Source organism: Heloderma suspectum, chromosome 5, assembly GCF_057233095.1.
Source record: "Heloderma suspectum isolate Gila_16-S chromosome 5, 16-S_ref, whole genome shotgun sequence".
Lineage (NCBI taxonomy): Eukaryota > Metazoa > Chordata > Lepidosauria > Squamata > Helodermatidae > Heloderma > Heloderma suspectum.
The window spans coordinates 227,243,803-227,263,822 of NC_139462.1; the positions used below are offsets into that span (position 1 = coordinate 227,243,803).

The following is a 20,020-nucleotide window of genomic DNA, read 5'->3' on the forward strand; positions in this document are numbered from 1 at the left end:
ATAAACAATTCCAGAAAACCCAACCTTTGTGTGCATCACACATCTGCTTTTTTTTGGAGCAGCGTCCCGAAGATGAGATGGAAATATCCATTGGAACCCTCTGGGGGAGAGTTTTGCACCTCTCTTTCATAGCATGGTCCTCCTTGATAAGAAACTATCCTTACATTTATTTAGAGGAACAGCTGAATTTGAAAATGTGGGCGGGAGTGGGGCGGGGGGGACAGCTTCCTAGAGTGGAGAGCAGTTTGGCTTCTGAGCTTGCAACTGCTATATCAGTTAGTGGAGTTTGCACTTCTGTCACTCTGGGCAGCTGCTCAGCTGTGACAATGGCCTTCTCTGGGAATTGGGGGGGGGGGAATCTCAAGGACTGGCGTGACCTTGAATGCTTCTGAGAACAGCACAAGGCGGCACCACCAGGACTCGGCTAGAGCTGGGCTTCCCACTGCTGTGACAAGTTTCATCATGGGTTGTTCTGCAGCCATGGCTCACGGGCCTCCCCGAGGGATGCAAGGAAGGGCTTTGATCAGCTAGGATTAACTTGACTTTCGTGGTGGTGGGGAAACACATGCTAAAATGATGCGTGCGAGACGATGCAGAGCGGGAACTGGCTTATTATTCTGTCTCGGCACTTCTGGTTCAGAGCCATTTATATAGCTTAGACCAGCCTCCCTACAACCGGTTACCCTCTGGATGTGTTGGACGACAACTTCCATCAAACCTGGCCATGCTGTTTTCACTCCCTGCTGCTGATTTTACTGTGTGTTGTTTTATTTTGTGTTGTGATTCTATTTTATTTTTAATTTACCTGTACCCTGGCTGCCCAGAGAACTCTGGAGTTGGATGACCTAAAGGTCTTTAAAGTAAATAAATCTAGCACAGATCAAAGGTCTTGAACAGAAATCTAGAACTGAGCAAAGAGCAAAACATGCTGTTGTGCTCATGCCCTGCTTGTGGGTTTCCCACAGGGAGCTGGTTGGCCACTGTATGAACAGAATGCTGGACTAGATGGACCCTTGGACTGATCCAGCAGGGATCAAATCACTGTCTCCCCCCCCTCCCACTGTGATCCCAGAGAGCCAGTGTGGCAAGGGTGTTGGACTGGGAGCTGGGAGATCCGGGTTCTAGTCCCCACTCGGCCATGGAAGCTCACTGGGTGACCTTGGGCCAGTCACGCACACTCAGCCCAACCTACCTCACAGGGTTGTTGTTGTTGTGAGGATAAAATGGAGAGGAGGAGGATAATGTAAGCCACCTTGGGTTCCTTGCAAGAGGAATAAAGGCGGGATATAAATGCAATAATAAATAATAAAGCATGTAAAGCGTAAATCTAGTTCCCTGACACTAGACAGTGTTGTTAAAGACCCCCAGCGTCTTGTGCCAACACAGCTCAGCGACCAAACATCAACTGCAGAATCAAGTCAGAGGGGAGAGAGATTGAGGAAGGGGGGGAGGAATGAACAGGGCTTGGTGGATGCAAAGAGCCAGGAGAGAGAGACAGAGCTCAGATCAGGGTTGGATTATGCAATGACTTTTGAGGGCAGCTGCTGCCAAGAAAAGGATGCCAAAACCCACCCGCTCTGATTTGGTTGTTATTTTGCTCTTCCTCTTTGAGGAGGAAGCCTCGGAGTGCAGTTTAGGGCTTATCTCCGTAATTAAGGTTCAGGCGTTATCATTCCAGCAGTGGTATTGTAGGACTGTTCTCCTGAGACGATCGCCAGGAAGAAAGCCGGGTTGAGTTTTGGAGAGGAGCCGCCTTGGCTACTGCCAGGGCCACACAGCAGCATTACTCATGGTGGCACTCTAAAAACATGGGATGTGGCCCTGGGTGCAGAATTTAATAACGCAAAAAGTCATGGCTCTTTTGTTCTCTTTTTTAAACAAGTTTCTAGCCCTTATGACGGTGAAGACAAATAAGCTTACAAAGTGCAGCGGGCCATAGCTGATGAAATCCACAACATGCGAGGCTCCAGCAGGTTTCTGGAGCCAGGGCTTGGGTCTTCAGCACCCATCCCAATTACTAGACTAAGCAGCATAGATTATGTACAATAAACAAACTGGGCCTATTTTGCTTAATTGTTTGCATGGTTTTTACCAGCCTTGGAGTCTGCGTTATCTTGATGTAGAGTTGTGTCGGCATTTTTTCCCCTTACAGCCCAGTGTATTTAGATGCCTCCTGTGTCAGCATGTGTCCCTCCAGTCCCACACCTCTTATTACCTGTGTCATCTGTGCCTAGCCTCCTAGGGCCGCAAGCTACTCTTCTGCCTGTGAGGGGTTTGGACCGTTGGGGTTTTCCACTGGCCTTTTCAGAGGAAGCTGTCAGGCTTTGCAGCCTGATTCAGGATGATTTCAAACCCAGTCCAGTCATGGGAAGCTCAGGGGCTGGGAGCTCAGCTCTTCCTAGCTGCCCATCTCATTGCAGGCTGTAGGAGGGTGATGCTCTCTATCAGCCACCGCTGTAAAATTCAGCCTTGAGTAAGGCCTCTGATTTGCAGCCTGGGATTGTGAGATCCAAATAGGAGGAAGATGGCACAGGGGATGGGTTTTCGGGGGTGTCTCCCAGGTTAAGGTGTCAACTAAAGAGAGCAGAACAGCAGTGCCCTCTTAGATGTAGTGCTCGCATATGGGCCAGTTTGTCCTGTCAGGATAGATCATCAGAAGATGAGCCGTAGCCCCCCTACCCTGTATTTAAACTAGTGCAAAGACCCCAAAAAAGCCTTTGCTGGGAACAATGTTTTAATTGCCTGAAATTCTTTCTGGCCTGGACTTTTCGTGAACTCTTCTCTATCTTGAATCCTGTACCATTGAGATCCTGGCTTGGAATGTATTGCTGGACTTAAACGCTCACTCTGACTGCGTGGATTCTAGCCTTGGAACTTTCTCTTGAACAAAGCAATGTGCCGATAGCCTCTGCCTAGGCTGTCTGATTCATTGGCGTCTGTATGTGCTGTGTGCTTTGCCACGAGCTCTGAGAAGCTGGTCTGTGTAACCTCCTCAGCCACAATAAAGAGTTTTGCTGTTATTTGTGTCCTGTGTTGGGTTGCCAGAAGGTGTCAGGAAATTGGGCCTGACAGTAGCTAACTTGTACCACCAGGGGTCAGACTATTTGTCCAGCTGGCCCAGTAATGTCTTCTCTGACTGGCAGCAGATCTCTTGTGTCTCTGGCAGAGAAATGGCTTTTCTATCACCTGCTAAGGATGGGAGAACCAGGGATGTTCAGGCTTTACAAAATTTTCTGAACTTCACTTTGAAGCTCAGTTTGGCTTGCTCTTGTCTTTGTTTGTGACTTGGTTTTCAGTTCATTTGAACAGGGAAAGTGCACATTTCTGTGCACATTTTTTTAAAGTGCACACTTCCCCCGCATTGACCTAAGTGTGAAAATGTGTATTTTTTGAAAAATGTGCATTTTGGTGTACATTTTTTAAAAAATGCATTTTTCTAACATGATTGCGAGCTTGGGAATGTGCAAACATTTTTTGAAAAAAATCTGCTCCTTCTTGTGGTTGGGTTGCGAATGGGTCGTGTTCGGATGATTTGTGAACTGAAACAAAATACTTGTACATCTCTACTGCCTGGTCTTTTTTAATGGGCAGATGCCAGGGACTGAACCTGGGATCCTTCTGCCTGCAAAGTAGGTGTTGGACTACTGAGCTAAGATCCCTCCTCAGAGGCAGAAATCTCCACCACCGCCTTCTGACCTGGAGTCTGAAGTGCTACCATTTTGCCGCAAAGGCAACGTCACATGCTTCCTCTTGCCCTTGTTCCATTGCACCACTCCCCATTTCAGCAATCCTTCCGTTAGCCTGCTGCCACCTTTGAACCCTGCTACCTTCTTTCCTGTGATACGTTCCATGGGGGTTTCTTGGCAAGAATACTGGAGTGGGTTGCCATTTCCTTCTCCAGTGGACCACATTTTGTCAGAACTCTCCACCATGACCTGTCTGTCTTGGGTGGCCCTGCACGGCATGTCTTATGGCTATGAATATGAATATACAGTGGAGGTGAGGAATAGATTTAAGGGATTAGACCTGATAGACTGAGTGCCTGAGGAACTATGGATGGAGGTCCGTAACATAGTTCAGGAGGCAGCAATTCAATCCATCCCAAAGAAAAAGAAATGCAAGAAAACCAAGTGGCTGTCTGATGAGGCTTTACAAGTAGCTGAGGAAAGAAGGGAAGCGCAAAGCAAGGGAGAAAGGGGAAGATATACCCAACTGAATGCAGAGTTCCAGAGAATAGCAAGGAGAGACAAGAAGGCCTTCTTAAATGAACAATGCAAAGAAATCGAGGAAAACAATAGAATGGGAAAGACTAGAGATCTCTTCAAGAAAATCAGAGATATCAAGGGAACGTTTTGTGCAAAGACAGGCATGATAAAGGACAAAGAAGGCAGGGACCTAACAGAAGCAGATGAGATTAAGAAGAGGTGGAAAGAATACACAGAAGAACTATACAGGAAAGATCTGAATGTCCCTGATAGCCATGATAGTGCGGTCACTGAACTTGAGCCGGACATCCTCGAGAGTGAAGTCAAGTGGGCCTTAAGAAGCATTACTAACAACAAAGCTAGCGGAGATGACAGTATTCCAGCTGAGCTATTTAAGATCCTAAAAGATGATGCTGTTAAAGTGCTGCACTCAATATGCCAACAAATTTGGACTCAACAGTGGCCACAAGACTGGAAAAGGTCAGTTTACATTCCAGTTCCAAAGAAGGGCAACGCCAAAGAGTGTTCAAACTACTGCACAATTGCACTCATTTCACATGCCAGCAAGGTGATGCTCAAAATCCTACAAGCTAGGCTTCAGCAGTATGTGAACCGAGAACTACCGGAAGTACAAGCTGGGTTTCGAAGAGGCAGAGGAACTAGAGATCAAATCGCCAACATTCACTGGATCATGGAGAAAGCAAGAGAATTCCAGAAAAGCGTGTTTCTGCTTCATTGACTACACTAAAGCCTTTGATTGTGTGGATCACAACAAACGGTGGCAAAGTCTTAAAGAGATGGGAGTACCAGACCACCTTACCTGTCTCCTGAGAAACCTGTACGAGGGTCAAGAAGCAACAGTAAGAACCGGACACGGAACAACCGATTGGTTCAAAATTGGGAAAGGAGTACGACAAGGCTGTATATTGTCGCCCTGCTTATTTAACTTACATGCAGAGTACATCATGAGAAACGCCGGGTTGGATGAATCAGAGGTCGGAATTAAGATTGCCGGGAGATTTATCAACAACCTCAGACAAGCAGACGATACCACCCTTATGGCAGAAAGCGAAGAGGATCTAAAGAGCCTCTTGTTGAGGGTGAAAGTGGAGAGTGCAAAAGCTGGTTTGAAGCTCAACATTAAAAAAACTAAGATCATGGCACCTGGCCCCATCACTTCCTGGCATATAGAAGGGGAAGAAATGGAAGCAGTGACAGATTTTACTTTCTTGGGCTCCAAGATCACTGCAGATGGTGACTGTAGCCATGAAATTAAAAGACACTTGCTCCTTGGGAGGAAAGCTATGGCAAACCTAGACAGCACAGTAAGAAGCAGAGACATCACCTTGCTGACAAAGATTCGTATAATCAAACCTATGGTTTTCCCAGGAGCAACATATGGCTGTGAGAGCTGGACTATAAGGAAGGCTGAGTGCCAAAGAATCGATGCTTTCAAACTGTGGTGCTGGAGAAGACTCTTACGAGTCCCCTGGACTGCAAGGAGGTCAAATCAGTCCATCCTAAAGGAAATCAACCTTGACTGCTCATTGGAAGGACAGATACTGAAGCTGAAGCTCAAATATTTTGGCCACCTAATGCGAAGAGAAAACTCCCTGGAAAAGACCCTGATGCTGGGAAAGATTGAAGGCAAAAGGAGAAGGGGACGGCAGAGGATGAGATGGCTAGATAGCATCACCGATGCAATGAATATGAACTTGATCACACTCCAGGAGAGAGCGGAGGACATGAAGGCCTGGCGTGCTATGGTCCATGGGGTCATGAAGAGCTGGACACGACTTAATGACTGAACAACAACAACAACAACCTTCTTTCCTAGGCTTTGATTCATCTACCCCTTTTCCCTTCAGCCTCCTACCTGCTCTGCCTCTCTCTAGGACAGGAGCAATTAATCCAGCCAGGGGGCCTCTGTCTCCTCCCACTTCCTCTGTGACATCAGAGCAGGTCAGCCAGTAGCAACCAGTGGCTTTACTACCACCACAAAACCCTTTAGCAAATTTCAGTATCGCTCTCAGCGACACTTCACCTGCATCAGCCGCTTTCACTTCACCTGCCGGCACTTTAAAGCCCCCAAAGAGCTTCCTTCTTTTTGAGACAATTCCCGGCTCTTCATCAAAGAACTTTTTCATCTCTCGCTGTAGTGAGGACTGGCTGCTGTTCTTTCCAGTTTCTACTCAAGAGCTTCTTCACTTGTGACTCCAAAGTTTTGGAGGTGATACTTTGCCCCTGGCAATTAAAGCAGCAGCAGCAGCAGCTTAACTCAACCTAATGAGTTCTCCTAACAGAGCAAATTAGTCCGTTTTTTAATGGGTTGTAATTACCTTGCAGAAGGTGTGCAAGCATCTTTTGAGTGATAGCTCCCGGAAGTCCTGTGTGAAGGTCAGTGGCTGTGTGCATGTGTGTGGTTCCTTCATTCCTTGCCTTCCCTCTGAGACATTTTGGGGCTGTTCAAAGTAAACCATCTCTGCTCTGCAGTCCCAAATGTTCTGCATTAACGTACACCTGCACACGCCTGTTTGTTGAAGTCGCCATGTGCTCCGGACTGTAGACGCGGTAGTGTTCATAGTGCCATTACTGTGAGGTGTGCACTGTTCCTGCGATGTAGACGGGATATTCATTTATGTATTATTTATTCAAAATATTTCCACCCCTCTCTTCAGCGCAAAAGGTGCCCAGGGCAGCTTACATACACTCAATAAAACAAGACAGTGCCTGCCCACAGGCTTACAAGCTATAAGAAATGGCACAGAAGGAAAAAAGAATGGGGAGGGAAGAGGAAAAAAGCAGGTACCCCTTAAGTTAAGTAGTAGTTCTTAGAACGGAGGAGCCTGATAGAGCTGGTCTTTCAGCTCCATCTGCTGCAGCCTGATGGAAGAGCTGCTGACCCAGGCAGTGCCCATATTAACTGTGCTGTGTGAGTGCGGTTGCTGGATGCCCCAAGGGTCGGGCTCTGAGGTGTGTGTGGAGCCAGTAAGGATTAGAGCCATGCACAAACAGCCTCTCAATATCCTCCAGCCTCTTTGTGGGCAGAGAAATTGGGGGCATAATTTCACTGAATTTCTCCCAGGGATGGAGAAATTCTCCAGCGGTTTCTCATAGAGAGGGCTCATTATGGGCAGGGGTTGTAGCACTGCACAGCGTCTGTCCTTTTTCCTCAGGGTTTGGGGTTCATTGCCCTGCTTCTGCAGGTGGCAACAGCATCAACTGTGGTGAGGCTTCCCCTCTTCTGAGGCAGAGTTTTGGATTTCTTTTGGTGGCATTTTTGAGCTTCCCGAATCCCTGCGAGGTGGCCGAGGGTGCCGTGTGTGTTTTCTCTCTCTATTCCACATCTCCCCATTGCTCTGCAGCTTCCCAGGCCACCTGCACGTCCTGAATGGAAAAAGCCCCATGGGAGGAATCGCCTCATGACGCCTTCCTCATGATGGCTTTAACTGAAGTGCAGGAAGCCGAGGAGGCTATTTATTTATTTATTTATTTATTTATTTATATTGCATTTATATCCCGCCTTTTTTCCTCTTGCAAGGAACCCAAGGCAGCTTACGTTATCCTCCTCCTCTCCGTTTTAGGCTCACAACAACAACCCTGTGAGGTAGGTTGGGCCCAAAGTTACCCAGTGAGCTTCCATGGCCAAGTGGGGACTAGAAGCTGGATCTCCCAGCTCCCAGTCCAACACTCTCACCACTACACCACACTGGCTACAGGCTGCCACAGAGATTACTGTACAATGACAGACAGGGCACTCACTTGCGCTCCTCAGCCACCTCACAAGGTAAGCTCAAGAACTCCGAACCCAACCCTTGGGAATTTCTCCGAAATTTCTCCTCCTTTGAATTTCTTTTCGAAAGCAATTTCTTTTCTATCAAATTGAATGAGAATGGTAAAAAAAAAAAGTGGGAGAAATTTTCAGCACAGTACTAGGTAGGGTGAAGCAGAGCCTAGTAGCATCTGGTGGGGTTAGATAATGGCACCTGGCCAAAAGTTCCATCTAGCTTAGCACCCTGTTTCTGACAGTGGACAGCCAGGTTCCTCTCGGAAGCTCACAAACAGGGCAGGAAGGGCTGTCTGTCCCGTATCACCTGCTCCCAGCAACTGCCCCTGCACCTGGAGATTCCAGTCAAATTTTAGGCTGCTGATGTACTCCATAAGCTTAGCACAGCTATTAATTAAAAGATGGCTTGCTGTTATGTGTAAAATGCCATGAAACAAACTGTATTAAAAACTAAGTTGTCTCAGTCATTATTATAACACACGGGGATACAATATGTAGAACAGAAGGAAATGTTCAGATTGGTGAAAATGGGGGGTGTCTTAGCAGAATTTGGGCACAATCCTATGCATGTTTAGAGAGAGAAAAGCATGGCTGGCTGGGGCATGCTGGGAGTTGTAGGACGTTTTGCTCTCTAAACATGCATAGGATTGCGCTCTAATTTTGTTAAGATACTGTCTCTTAATAGAGGTTTTATACTACATTTTATAGACAGTTTTTAAAGTATTGTGTGATGTTGACTACTCCCCCCGCCACCCGCATAAGACTGTGTCTCATAATTCCATGGACAAGATTTTTGTTGCTGTTACTTTACCCCTGTGTAACATTTTCTCTTTCTTCCTAGAGTGACCCACAAATATATATGAGAGAGAGGGCAGATGGAGGCCACTGAGTCCAAGTTTGCAGTCACTGCTAGCAGTCTGGGAACTGCTTAATTGCAGCAAGATCCTTTGCCACCCGGCAAGCAAATCCAGCAGCTACTTGGCTGGAGCTAGTATTGCCCTGGGTTCAGCTGCTTACCAGGTGACAGAGGACCTTGCCAAGAGGACATGACTCCGACACTGCTTGCAGTAAGTGTGAACTGGGCCGGAGAGGTTTATGTATTCAATTGGAGTTTTAGCATGCCCTCCCCACCCAGTCCCAAGGACTTAGTGTGGATAACAGTATGCTTATTATTATACACCCAGGGTATATAACCTCAGGCCTGAGAGCCAGGGCCAGGGCCAGCACCCTGGGGCCCCCAGATGGCCACGCCCACCGTCCTGTCCCTGGCCACCAGTCGTTTCCCAGCTTTTTTGCAGTTTTTCCCCCCATCCTAAAAGGTTGGATTTTGTTGTGTCATTTATTTATTTAAAACATTTCTATCCCACCCTATATCATTAAGATCTCAGGGCAGTGTACAGATAAAATTGATTTAAACAGTATAAAACAATAAATAATGTAAATAGCTAAAAACATATTAAGCATTAAATAAGCTAATAGCAATTAAAATCTAAAACAATAAAACAGTGTTCAACTTTTTTGGTAAAAAGCCATGTTTTTACTTGGCACTGAAATGAAACCAATGTCTGTGCCAATTGGGCCTCTGAGGGGAGAGCATTCCACAACCGAGGTGCCACAGCAGAGAAGGCCCTTCTCCCCAGAGAGCGAGAAATGCCTCTCCTACGGCATAATTACTGGCAGTAAGTGCTTTAAGCTAAAATATGCAGGTATTTTTGGCCCTTCCCATTTTGCCTTGGCCCCGCGCACCATAAGAATATGGGCCCTCTCTGAAATGGAATTTGGGCCTCAGGCTGAAAGAGGTTCAACTCCCCTTTTCTATCCAATCCCTCGCCATCCTTGGCCACCATTTTGAATTAAAAGCATCTTGCGTTGCTTCCAGAAGACGTGCACCGGGCTATGGTGAATCTCCACAATGAAGATGAAGGGCAGCCACTCCTATGCATGCCCCTGTGGTCCTGATTTGGTGCATCAATGGAATACTAAAGTGTGTTCCCGGTTGATAAGAACATAGCCATGCTGCATCAGGCCAAGGGTCCATCCAGTCCATCGCTCTGTCCACACAGTGACCAGCCAGCTGTCAACCAGGAACCCACAAGCACGACACAAGTGCAGGAGCACCCTCCCACCCATGTTCCCCAGCAACTGGTGTACCTGGGCATACTGCCTCTGAAGGTGGAGGTAGCACATAGCCACCAGGACTAATAGGAATTTATCCAACCCCCTTTCAAAGCCATCCAAATTGGTGGCCATCACCCCTTTTGAAAGCCATCTGAAAGCTCACGGTGGGAGGAAGTTTTCTCTTAAGTCCGCCGAGCTCCCGCCATCCAAACGGGAAGAAGGAGGGTTGAGTTTTCAGACAGCAGTTCTTAATCTCTCTTCTTTTCCTTTCTTTCCTTCTGACAGCTGATAGTTGAAAAGACAACTGACTACCCTACCGCTGAGTACTCTCTGGTGGAGGATGTAGCCCTCCACTTCACGCGTTTGATGGACAGACTGAACGAGCAGCGCCTGTTTCAACCAGACCTGTGCGACGTTGACATTGTCTTGGTGCAGCAGAAGAGCGTCTTCCCGGCCCACAAGGGGGTCCTTGCGGCCTACAGCCAGTTCTTCCACTCCCTGTTCACCCAGAACAAGCAGCTCCAACGGGTGGAGCTCTCCCTGGAGGCCCTGACCTCACGAGGCCTCCAGCAGATCCTGAATTTCATCTATACCTCTAAGCTCCTGGTCAATGCGTGCAGCGTGCAGGACGTCCTGAATGCAGCAGCCGTCTTGCAGATGAGTAACATCGCGTCCTCCTGCCAAGAGCTCATCAACACCAGATCCCTCAGCTTGGTCATGGCGAGCAATATGGCGCTGCCTCCAGACAACTGTGGCAAAAGCGTCCCGTCGCAGTATTACTGTGACATCAAGCAAGAGATGGATCCCCTGCACCCCAAGATCTACGCCCGGGAAGGGAACGATCCGTATTCTGTGCGAGTGGAGGATGGTGTGGCCTGTGGAGGCAACCAGAACCTTCCCGCTATTGCCGGCAAGAAGTATTACAAGGAGGAGAAAGATAGTGGCCCGCCCGCCTGCAAAGTGGAGGGTGAAGAGGCAGAGGTGGATCTGGGCGACCAAAGCTCTTACAACCACGGTGAGCAGATCATTGTGGAGGTCAACCTCAACAACCAGACCCTCAACGTCTCCAAGGGGACGGAGGGGAAACCTTCCGGGGCCAACCCAGCAGCCTCTATTGCCACAGTGATCGGGAGGCCTGAAGGAGAAGGGCACACTGCTGAGGAGGGCCGAGAGGCGGAAAATGGGGCAAGGGAGGAGGAAGACGATGATGCTGAAGTGGGGGAGGAGGAGGAGGAGGAGGAGGAAGAAGAGCACACGGAAGAGGAGGACGTCGAAGAGACCACTGAGGAGGAGGAGGACGACGAGGAGGACGATGGGGAAGAGGTGGTGGCTGAGATTAAAAGGGAGAAGGTGGGGCTGCCCCGTAGGCCGAGCCAGTCGCCCAAGGCCACCAAGTCTTCCATGTCCACCAGGTCGCAGGAGACGGCCACGGTTGCGGTGGCGATGGAGGAGGAGGCGGGGGATGGGGAGGAGGAAGCCGAGGAGGAAGGGGAGGACCCAAGAGGCAGGAAGAGGAAGAAGGAGCAGGACAGCCTCGGCCAAAAGGTCAAGCTGGAGGAGAAGCAGCACTACCCCTGCAAGAAGTGCCCCCGGGTTTTCAACAACCGCTGGTACCTGGAGAAGCACATGAACGTCACCCACAGCCGCATGCAGATCTGCGACAAATGTGGCAAGAGGTTCCTGCTGGAGAGCGAGCTGCTGCTGCACCACCAAACGGACTGTGAGAAGAACATCCAGGTGAGGCCTCCCCGCAAGGGCTGGGGAGTTTGTTGCCCACAGTGGAGGCTGGTGGCTCAAAAGGCAAGCTCCATGTTAGGCATAATTAGAAAAGGAACTGAGAGCGAAACTGCCAACATCAGAGCGCCCCTTTACAAATCCATGGTGCGGCCACACCTGGAATGCTGTGTGCAGCTCTGGTCACCACGCCTAAAAAAAGACATTGTAGAACTGGAGAAAGGGCAGAAAAGGGCAACTACAATGATCAAGGGGCTGGAGCATCTCCCCTATGAGAGAAGGGTACAACAGCTGGTATTGCTTAGCTTGGAAAAAAGGAGGGTAAGGGGAGGCATGATGGAGGTGTACAAAATTATTCATCGTGTGGAGAATGTGGATAGGGAGACCTTTTTCTCCCTCTGTCAAAATACTGGAACCCAAAGGGGTCATCCCATGAAGCTGATTGGTGGGAGATTCAGGACAGATGAAAGGAAGGACTTCTTCACACAGCGCAGAGTTAAACTATGGAACTCGCTGCTGCAGGATGTAGTGATGGCCACCAATTGGGATGGCTTTAAAAGGGGGTTGGACAAATTCCTGGAGGAAAAGGCTATCCATGACAACTAGTCTTGATGGCCATGTGCTACCTCCAGTACCAGAGGCAGTGAGCCTGTGTGCACCAGTTGCTGAGGAACATGGGTGGGAGGGTGCTGTTGCTCATGCCCTGCTTGTGGGTTCCCGGTCAACAGCTGGTTGGCTACTGTGTGAACAGAGTGCTGGACTGGATGGACCCTTGCTCTGATCCAGCAGGGCTCTTCTTACGTTCTTATGTCAGTGGGGCAGTGAATCCACTCCGGGTTTTGGTCAGAACTCTTAAGGAGCAATCCAAGGTGCGGAAGCACCTTGGATAGCTCCTCTAGAGTTCTGACCGAAACCTGGAGCGGATTTACTGCCCCACTGACAACAGAGCCACCAGCCTCCACTGAAGGTCCCAACATGTTTCGGACCACATGCAGGTCCCTCTTCAGGGAGATTTAGTATAATGCAGTCAGTGTTGTTTGCTCGCCATGCGCCAGTCTCCGATGCTGTGTGGGCTCTGAATCCCCCTCCCCCCAGTGTCATTCCCTGTAAGATCCCCAAACCCTGCGGGGGCAAAGGGCAGGGGAGAGGGTTTTTCTTTTTGCAAAATGGGATTGCCAGGATAAGGCTCTCTGACTTGCTCTCCCTGTGAACCCCAAGTAGCAAATTCTGGGTGACCTCCACATTGCATGGGAGGGATGTGTTCCCACAACAGCATCACTATACCCCCAGAATAGGGGTGTGGGGCCTCAGGCTTGGTGGGCAAATCCAGCCCTCTGTGGGCCCAAATCCAGCCCTCCAGGGTTCCCCAGAAGGCCACACCCCTTCCCCCCGTCCCCACCCACTTCTTCCCAACCACCAATGTTCTGGTGTTTTCCCGCCTTTTGGCAAGCCGTTTCTCCATTCAAAATGGTCGAAATGCTTGTACTGAGGCTGAGTCCCTGGCAGTAAGAACTTAAAGCTAAAATAGGCTGGTGTTTTTGTCCCCGCCCACCCCCCGGAATGCGGCCCCCAATTGCGTCTCAGAAATGGAATCAGAAAAAGGTTCTGCAGCCGTGCTCCTGGAGGCACAGCACAGATCCGAGTACATCCCCCATGGTTTTGCCGCTTCGTACTTTTTAACCGGATGCAACTCCAGGAGAGTTGCCGTCGTGTTAGGCTGCCTCGTTGCTCCTTGCTTGACTCTCCTTCCTTCGCCGGGGCCTGCAGCCCTGGTCCCTTGCAAAGGAGGCTGGAGAACATACCGGGGCTGTGATGTCACTCCTGGCACAAACGGCTTCATTTCTGGGTTGGGCCAGGAGTGACCCGGACAAGAGCCCTGGAGGCCGCCCGCAGGCGAGCACCGCTGCATGCTGAGCTGCCACTAATCCCCATGCTGGTTGGCTGTTTGAAAGATCACCCAAATGGGCTTGAATTGTTGGGGGGCATGGGGGCATGTGTAGGACTCAAAAATGCAGTTGTGTGGCTCAGATCTCTGTGACACGGGGCCTCTTGATGGCCTGATCTGAATGTTAAGTGTTTTCTGGGAAGGGCAATTTTTTCTGGCTGACGGCTTGTGCTGAAGGTTTTATAGGTACAGCTGCAATGCCAGTTAGTGGCAAAAAATGGAATTACACATGAGCGGGCTGGGGACGCAACTGGAAGAGGCTGGTTGGAGTCTTGAGTCTGTGGATCCGCTCCTGGAATTAGCAGCAAGAAAAATACAACGTAGCCTTGAGTGTTCTGAAGAACATAAGCGCTCGTTCCCCATCCAACCCTGCATGCCGATTCACAAGCACACATTCATCTCTAGCCTTCTTAACGCATGACAACTCGCTGCTAAATATATGAAACCCTCCGTGGTGCTCGGAGTGACGCCAGGCAAGAGAACGATCCTGTCTGCGCTGCGTGGGTCCATTCACACATGCAAGTCAGATGCTGCTGCAGCCATGGATCGAACAAGCATGCACACAAGGAAAAGCCCTGTGATCCAGGCCAGAGGGTGCACAGACATAAGATCTTCGAGTTTCAGGTTACACATCCCCCCCAAAAAAAACACATTTGCACCTGCCAACCAGATGTAGAACTTACACACACACCCTCCCCAAATCCAGTCTCCCCTGCCACCAATTCCTTCCAATCTGAACATAAGCAAAGCCCTGCTGGATCAACCAAGGGTCCATCTAGTCCAGCATTCTGTTCCCACAGTGGCCAAACAGTTGCAAGTGAAGCCCACAGGCAGGACATGAGTGCAACAGCATCCTCCCGTGCATATTCCCCAGCAGCGGATGTACAGAGGCATGCTGCCTCTGATACTGGAAGTAGCATATAGCCATATTTATTGATTGATTCAATTGGATTTATATCCCACCCTCCCTTGCAAGGACCCCAAGGCGGCTAAGAACCCATATACAACAGTACAGCATACAAATGCTATTAAAATCATAACTCTAAAATTACAAATACATAATAAAATACAATAAAGGCATCACGAAAACTGATAAAATACTTGCCTGTATGCCAAATGCCTTTACAAATAAATACATCCGGAGCTGAGTTGGCTCCCAATGTGAACCTCCACTACTTTGCTTTATGAATATGTCATCTTGGAGAAAATTCTTAAGACTGATGATCTAGCATCCCAGCAGCCATGGGATTTTTCTTATCTCCCCTCCAAATCTCCCCTTTCAAATCTCCCCACCCATCACAAGGTAGGGTAGGAAAGAAATGAGGGTGGGGGTGGGGGTAGGGATGCAGTACATAAGTACCTAAGAAGAGCCCTGCTGGATCAACCAAGGGTCCATCTAGTCCAGCATTGTGTTTACACAGTGGCCAACCGGCTGCCTCAAAGGAAAACCCACAAGTAGGACATGAGTGCAATAGCACCCTACAGCTCGTATTTCCCAGGGACGGATACATAGGTAGGGATGTTGGAGAAATCTGCAAGAGAACCAAATGAGTTTGGATTTTCATGAATTCGACCTGCGTATTCTGCAGCGGACTGGCTTTTCCCCTGGCAGGCGGATTCTGGAAACTGGTGGCCCAATTTTTTAACTTCCCTGAATTTTATGCACATTTCATCATAGAAAAATACACAAAATGAAAAAAACCTGGCCACAAAAGCACATTTCCCTCATAGGCTAAGGCGTGAAAATGCGTGGGGGGAATTTGCTCATTTGCACATGTGAAATTGCATATATGTGGAAATTCGAATTTGCTGAAATTTGGAAACAAAAAAAAAGTCTGATTCTGTCAATGGACAGACAACAGAACAAAAGGCGCCTGACAGTCTGTGAAACACAGACGGAACGGATTTTAGACAATCCCTATACATAGGCATACTGCCTTTGATCCTGGAGGTAATATATAACCATCATGACTTGAGGCCATTGACAGCCTCCTCCTCCATGAATTTGTACAATTCCCTTGTGAAACCATCCCAGCTGGTGGCCATCACTACATCTAGTAGTACCAGATTCCATACTTTAACTACGCGCTGGTAGAGAAGCCCATCCTTTCGTCTGTCCTGAATCTCCCAAGACAAATTTATGTAACTTTTCCATGTGTGGGGGTAAGTGACTGGAGTCTGGCTAGGAGTGTTGGTGGGCACTTAAAAGATTGGGGCCCAGGCCCCTAGGCCAGAAATCTGCATGAAATTTGCATATGTTGATTTCTATCTATATATGCATATCTAGAGATAATTACTAGGGTTTATTTAAATTTCACAGGAGGCAAAGCCGGACAGTTAATTTCTCATCCAAACAATCTCAAAATCAAATATTCAATTGATTTGCAGCCTTCCCCTAAATCATTACAAACTACTGGGAAAAAGTTGTTTTCCTAAGTTTAATTGCCACGCAGGGAGAGATTTTTGGGAGCAGTGGGGGTGTTGCAGCTGTTGGGGAAGAGAGAATTAACCCTTCCCTCCCCAGCTGCCATCTCCCTTTAAAATTTCCCCCTGTATGGCAGTTAAGCAGAGAGAAAAATCCTTCCATTGGCATCAATGGACACAATGACTAGGTTCACACAAGACGGTAACCCACACTCAGTGGTTGAGTGTGGGTTGTTGTTGAACCATGGATTGTTTGTTGAACCGTGGGTTAGCGTGTTGTCTGAACCCAGGACATTTTATACTGGGTGGCTCGTTAACCATGCAATGTGGCTTGTATTTCTCGATCAAGCCACCTTGAGAACCCATGGTTTGTTGTTGGGTTGTTCAGGGTGGTTAACAAGCCACACTGCGTGGTTAACAAGCCACCCGTGGAAAATGTCCTGGGTTCAGGCAACACGCACACCCACAGTTCAACAAACAACCCACAGTTCAACAACAGCCCACACTCAACCACTGTGGGTTGGTGAGGTCCTCAAAAATAGATTCAGTGTTGGGGGGCTCATAAGCCCTAGCCTAGTAACGCCCCTGCATCTGGCCAACAAGCAAGAATCCAGTTGGAAAATTATCAGGTGGGGCCAGAAGCCTTTTTGGGTTGGCCAAACCATCAGACCTGGTCTGTATTGGGGGCTGGCATGCTTCCTTGGCTGGCCAGCCAGAAGATGATGTTAGCAGCCAATGGGGTAGCTCTGTAGTGGGTCAAACAAAGGAAGCTGGGAGATAAGGCTGGACAAAGTGGAGATCTTATTCCTTCATTCCTTCATTTATTTATTTATTTATTTATTACACTATTACACTTCCTTCCTGCCATTCCTTCAAGGAGCTCTTGCCCTCCCTCTGTTTTAGGGTTGCAACAACTTTGCAAGGTAAATTATCCTAAGAGGTGGTGTTCGGCCCCAAGTAATTCAGTGAGCTTCAGGGCTATACAGGAAATTGAATTCGGGGCTCGCCCCTGGTCCCAATCCAACACTCTGTTGCACTGCAGTGGCCCTATGCCATGACTTGTGGTCAGCAGACAGGGCTCCTTAAACTTGTGCCAAAAAATTGTGGGAGCAGCAAGTCTGCAACCTGGATAAATCCCACAAATTTGGCTAGATGTGTTATTTTGCATAACCTATTATTCTGCTAATTGTAGGGAGAAGCAAAGGGACGTTACAGGGTGCCAGACTGGGTAGTTTTTAAACTGTCAAGAAGATGGGACAAGTTTAAAATCGAATTTTCAATTTTCTAATTCATACATTGTCTGAGAATGTATACTTATTAATTGGTTGCTGTTACCAATGCAGCTGATCAGTTTACAGCAGCCTTCCCCAACCTGGTGCCCTCTAGCGTTGGACCTCAACTCCCAGCGTGCTGGAGGGCAGCAGGTTGGGGAAGGCTGATTTACAGCTAAATAGGGCCTGCATGCTACAGAAAGGAGAAAAAGCCGCAGTTTCTGGCTAGACGGCTCACCTGCCTTTTCATGCAAAAGTTTATTTTGGTTTGGTGGAACAGTTGTGAAATTGAGCTTTTTTTTGTTTGGCACTTTCTCTCAGCATGTAAGGACACAAAGCTATATTATTTCCTTGAAGGCTAAGTGCCCAGAACATCACAAAAGCAAGGCCTAGTAGCTGCTTGGCAGAACACTAGTGTTGTTGTTGAATTTTTAATTTCTTTCTATTTTATGTTGAGCCACCGTGAGGACATTTTTTTTAATAGGGCAGTCTATACATCATGGATACGGAATCTCCGGACTGTGGGCCTAATCCTGGCCCAAGAAGGTTCTCCATCCGGCCCACAGAGTCTCCTTGGATTCCTCCGTGGGGTGGGGCGTGGCCTCCAAGTCCTGCCCCCTAGAGAAATCTCTGCAGTTATCTCCAATCTGAGATAGGAGATAACAGGTTGGAGACAAAAGCAGGGATGGACTTGCATGGCGTATGGGGATGCCACACCACTGTGCAAAGCTAGAGACTCAGCCAGTGCTGTTCCCAGCACAAGCCGAGTCCCTTTCTCCATGCTGAGAGGCACTGAACTCCCTACCTCTCATAGGAACATAAGAAGAGCCCTGCTGGATCAGAGCAAGGATCCATCTGGTCCAACATTCCGTTCACACAATGGCCAACCAGTTGTCAAACAGGAACCCACAAGCAGGACATGAGTGCAACAGCACCCTTACACCCATGGCCCCCAGCAACTGGCATACATAGGCATACTGCCTTTGATACTGGAGCTAACATATAGCCATCAGGACTAGTAGCCATTGATAGCCTTCTCCTAGCTTTTAACAACTCTCCTTTTCTCTAAGCATAGAGAACAGCAAAATGGGTAGGTGTGGTGATGACACCAGTGGGCGTGGCCAAGGCCACTGACATCATCTGGCCTGTGGAGTGCCTGGTGGGGAGCATGCTGGCTGGGTAATGCTGGGAGTTGTAGGACCTTTATCTGTTTAAACATGCATAGGATTGTGCCCTTAGCCACCTTTCTTTCTTGAGTTTGAACTAGCAAGAGAAATTGACTTTGGAGTGGGGTGGAGGGATAATTCATGATTTTGCCGTGAATGAAGCCAGAATAATAAAGATATGAAGGGAATTGGTCTATTAAATTTTTTTGCAGCTGTGTTGGTACATTAGAACAAACAAACAAAAATCAGAACATCAACAGGATAATACGTTTATTAGGACCAAGCAAAATGTTACAAAATAGTCCGCAAGTTTTGTTGGACTCTTCCTCAGGCTGCATGTTATGTTAAACCAGAGGTGGGCAACATGTGAGCCACAGGTCCACACCACCTCCCACTGTGCCACCAAATTTTACATGAAAAAAAAAATGGTATTCAGAGCAGTATGGAGTGCCAAAAGGGTCAAATTTAGCTTTTTTGCAAGCTAAATTTGACCCTTTTATGGTGCTACGGGCACCATTTAAAAAAATATTAACTTTGGGGGCACCTGGCCGGGGGTGGGGGGAACGGTCCCTAGCTCTCCTGTAGCTGGCCACCTGTGTGTTCAAGAAAACAGAAGGAGGTGAGCATCCAGAGTAGATCACCAAGAAGAGAAACGGGTTCTCAGGATGCAAAAATAAATTCATTGTAAGAAGCCTATCGTGTAATTAAATTAATTAAAGTATTACTAAGATAGAAATTGCCACTACCTGCAGTAGTGTCTCTGTAATTTATGCTGTCCAGTATAAATGCCCTAAGCTTCATGTGGGAAAACAGACCCTTAAGAAGACAGATAGGGAAGCACTTGAGTAACATTAAGAACAACAGACCAGGTGCCCCACTTGTAAGCCATTTTGCAGAACAGCATTCTCCCACAGATCTAAAATTATGGGCGCTGGATAAGCTTGACAATAAGGAGGAAAAATAACTGTTGAGGAGAGAAGCTGAGTGGATTCCGAGACTGAACACTCTCCATGTGGTTTAAATGAAGACCTTGAATTTTTACCACTCTTATGAACCATGGGTGATTTACACACACTCCCTAGCTACAACAGTTCAGTTTAGTTTTAGAACATGGCTAGATTACATTAACATGGAAACACCTGATAGAACTAGAAAAAAATGGACCAAAAAGTATAAGATAGGATTCGAGTAATGTCTTTGCCAGTCAGCAGTCGATTGACACTAGGGATGCTGGAGAAATTCGAGGTGGATTAAAATGAGCTCAGATTTCTAAGAATCCGATCTGCGGAATCCGCTGCGGAGTGACCCGCTCAGGCCTTGCAGAGTCTGTGGACTTTCGGATGATTTTTTTTACTTTCCTGAAATTTACG

General features: G+C 48.0%; 1 protein-coding gene across 2 annotated transcripts in view; it reads left to right on the plus strand.

The window, feature by feature from the left end:
- Positions 1 to 20,020, plus strand: part of ZBTB47 (zinc finger and BTB domain containing 47) — a 55,751-nt gene that overhangs the window by 22,872 nt on the left and 12,859 nt on the right. For both annotated transcript variants that reach the window (XM_084859455.1, XM_084859456.1), the window contains exon 2: positions 10,396 to 11,847. In XM_084859455.1, coding sequence (XP_084715581.1) covers positions 10,396 to 11,847 — 1,452 coding nt within the window. The remainder of the gene's footprint in view (positions 1 to 10,395; positions 11,848 to 20,020) is intronic.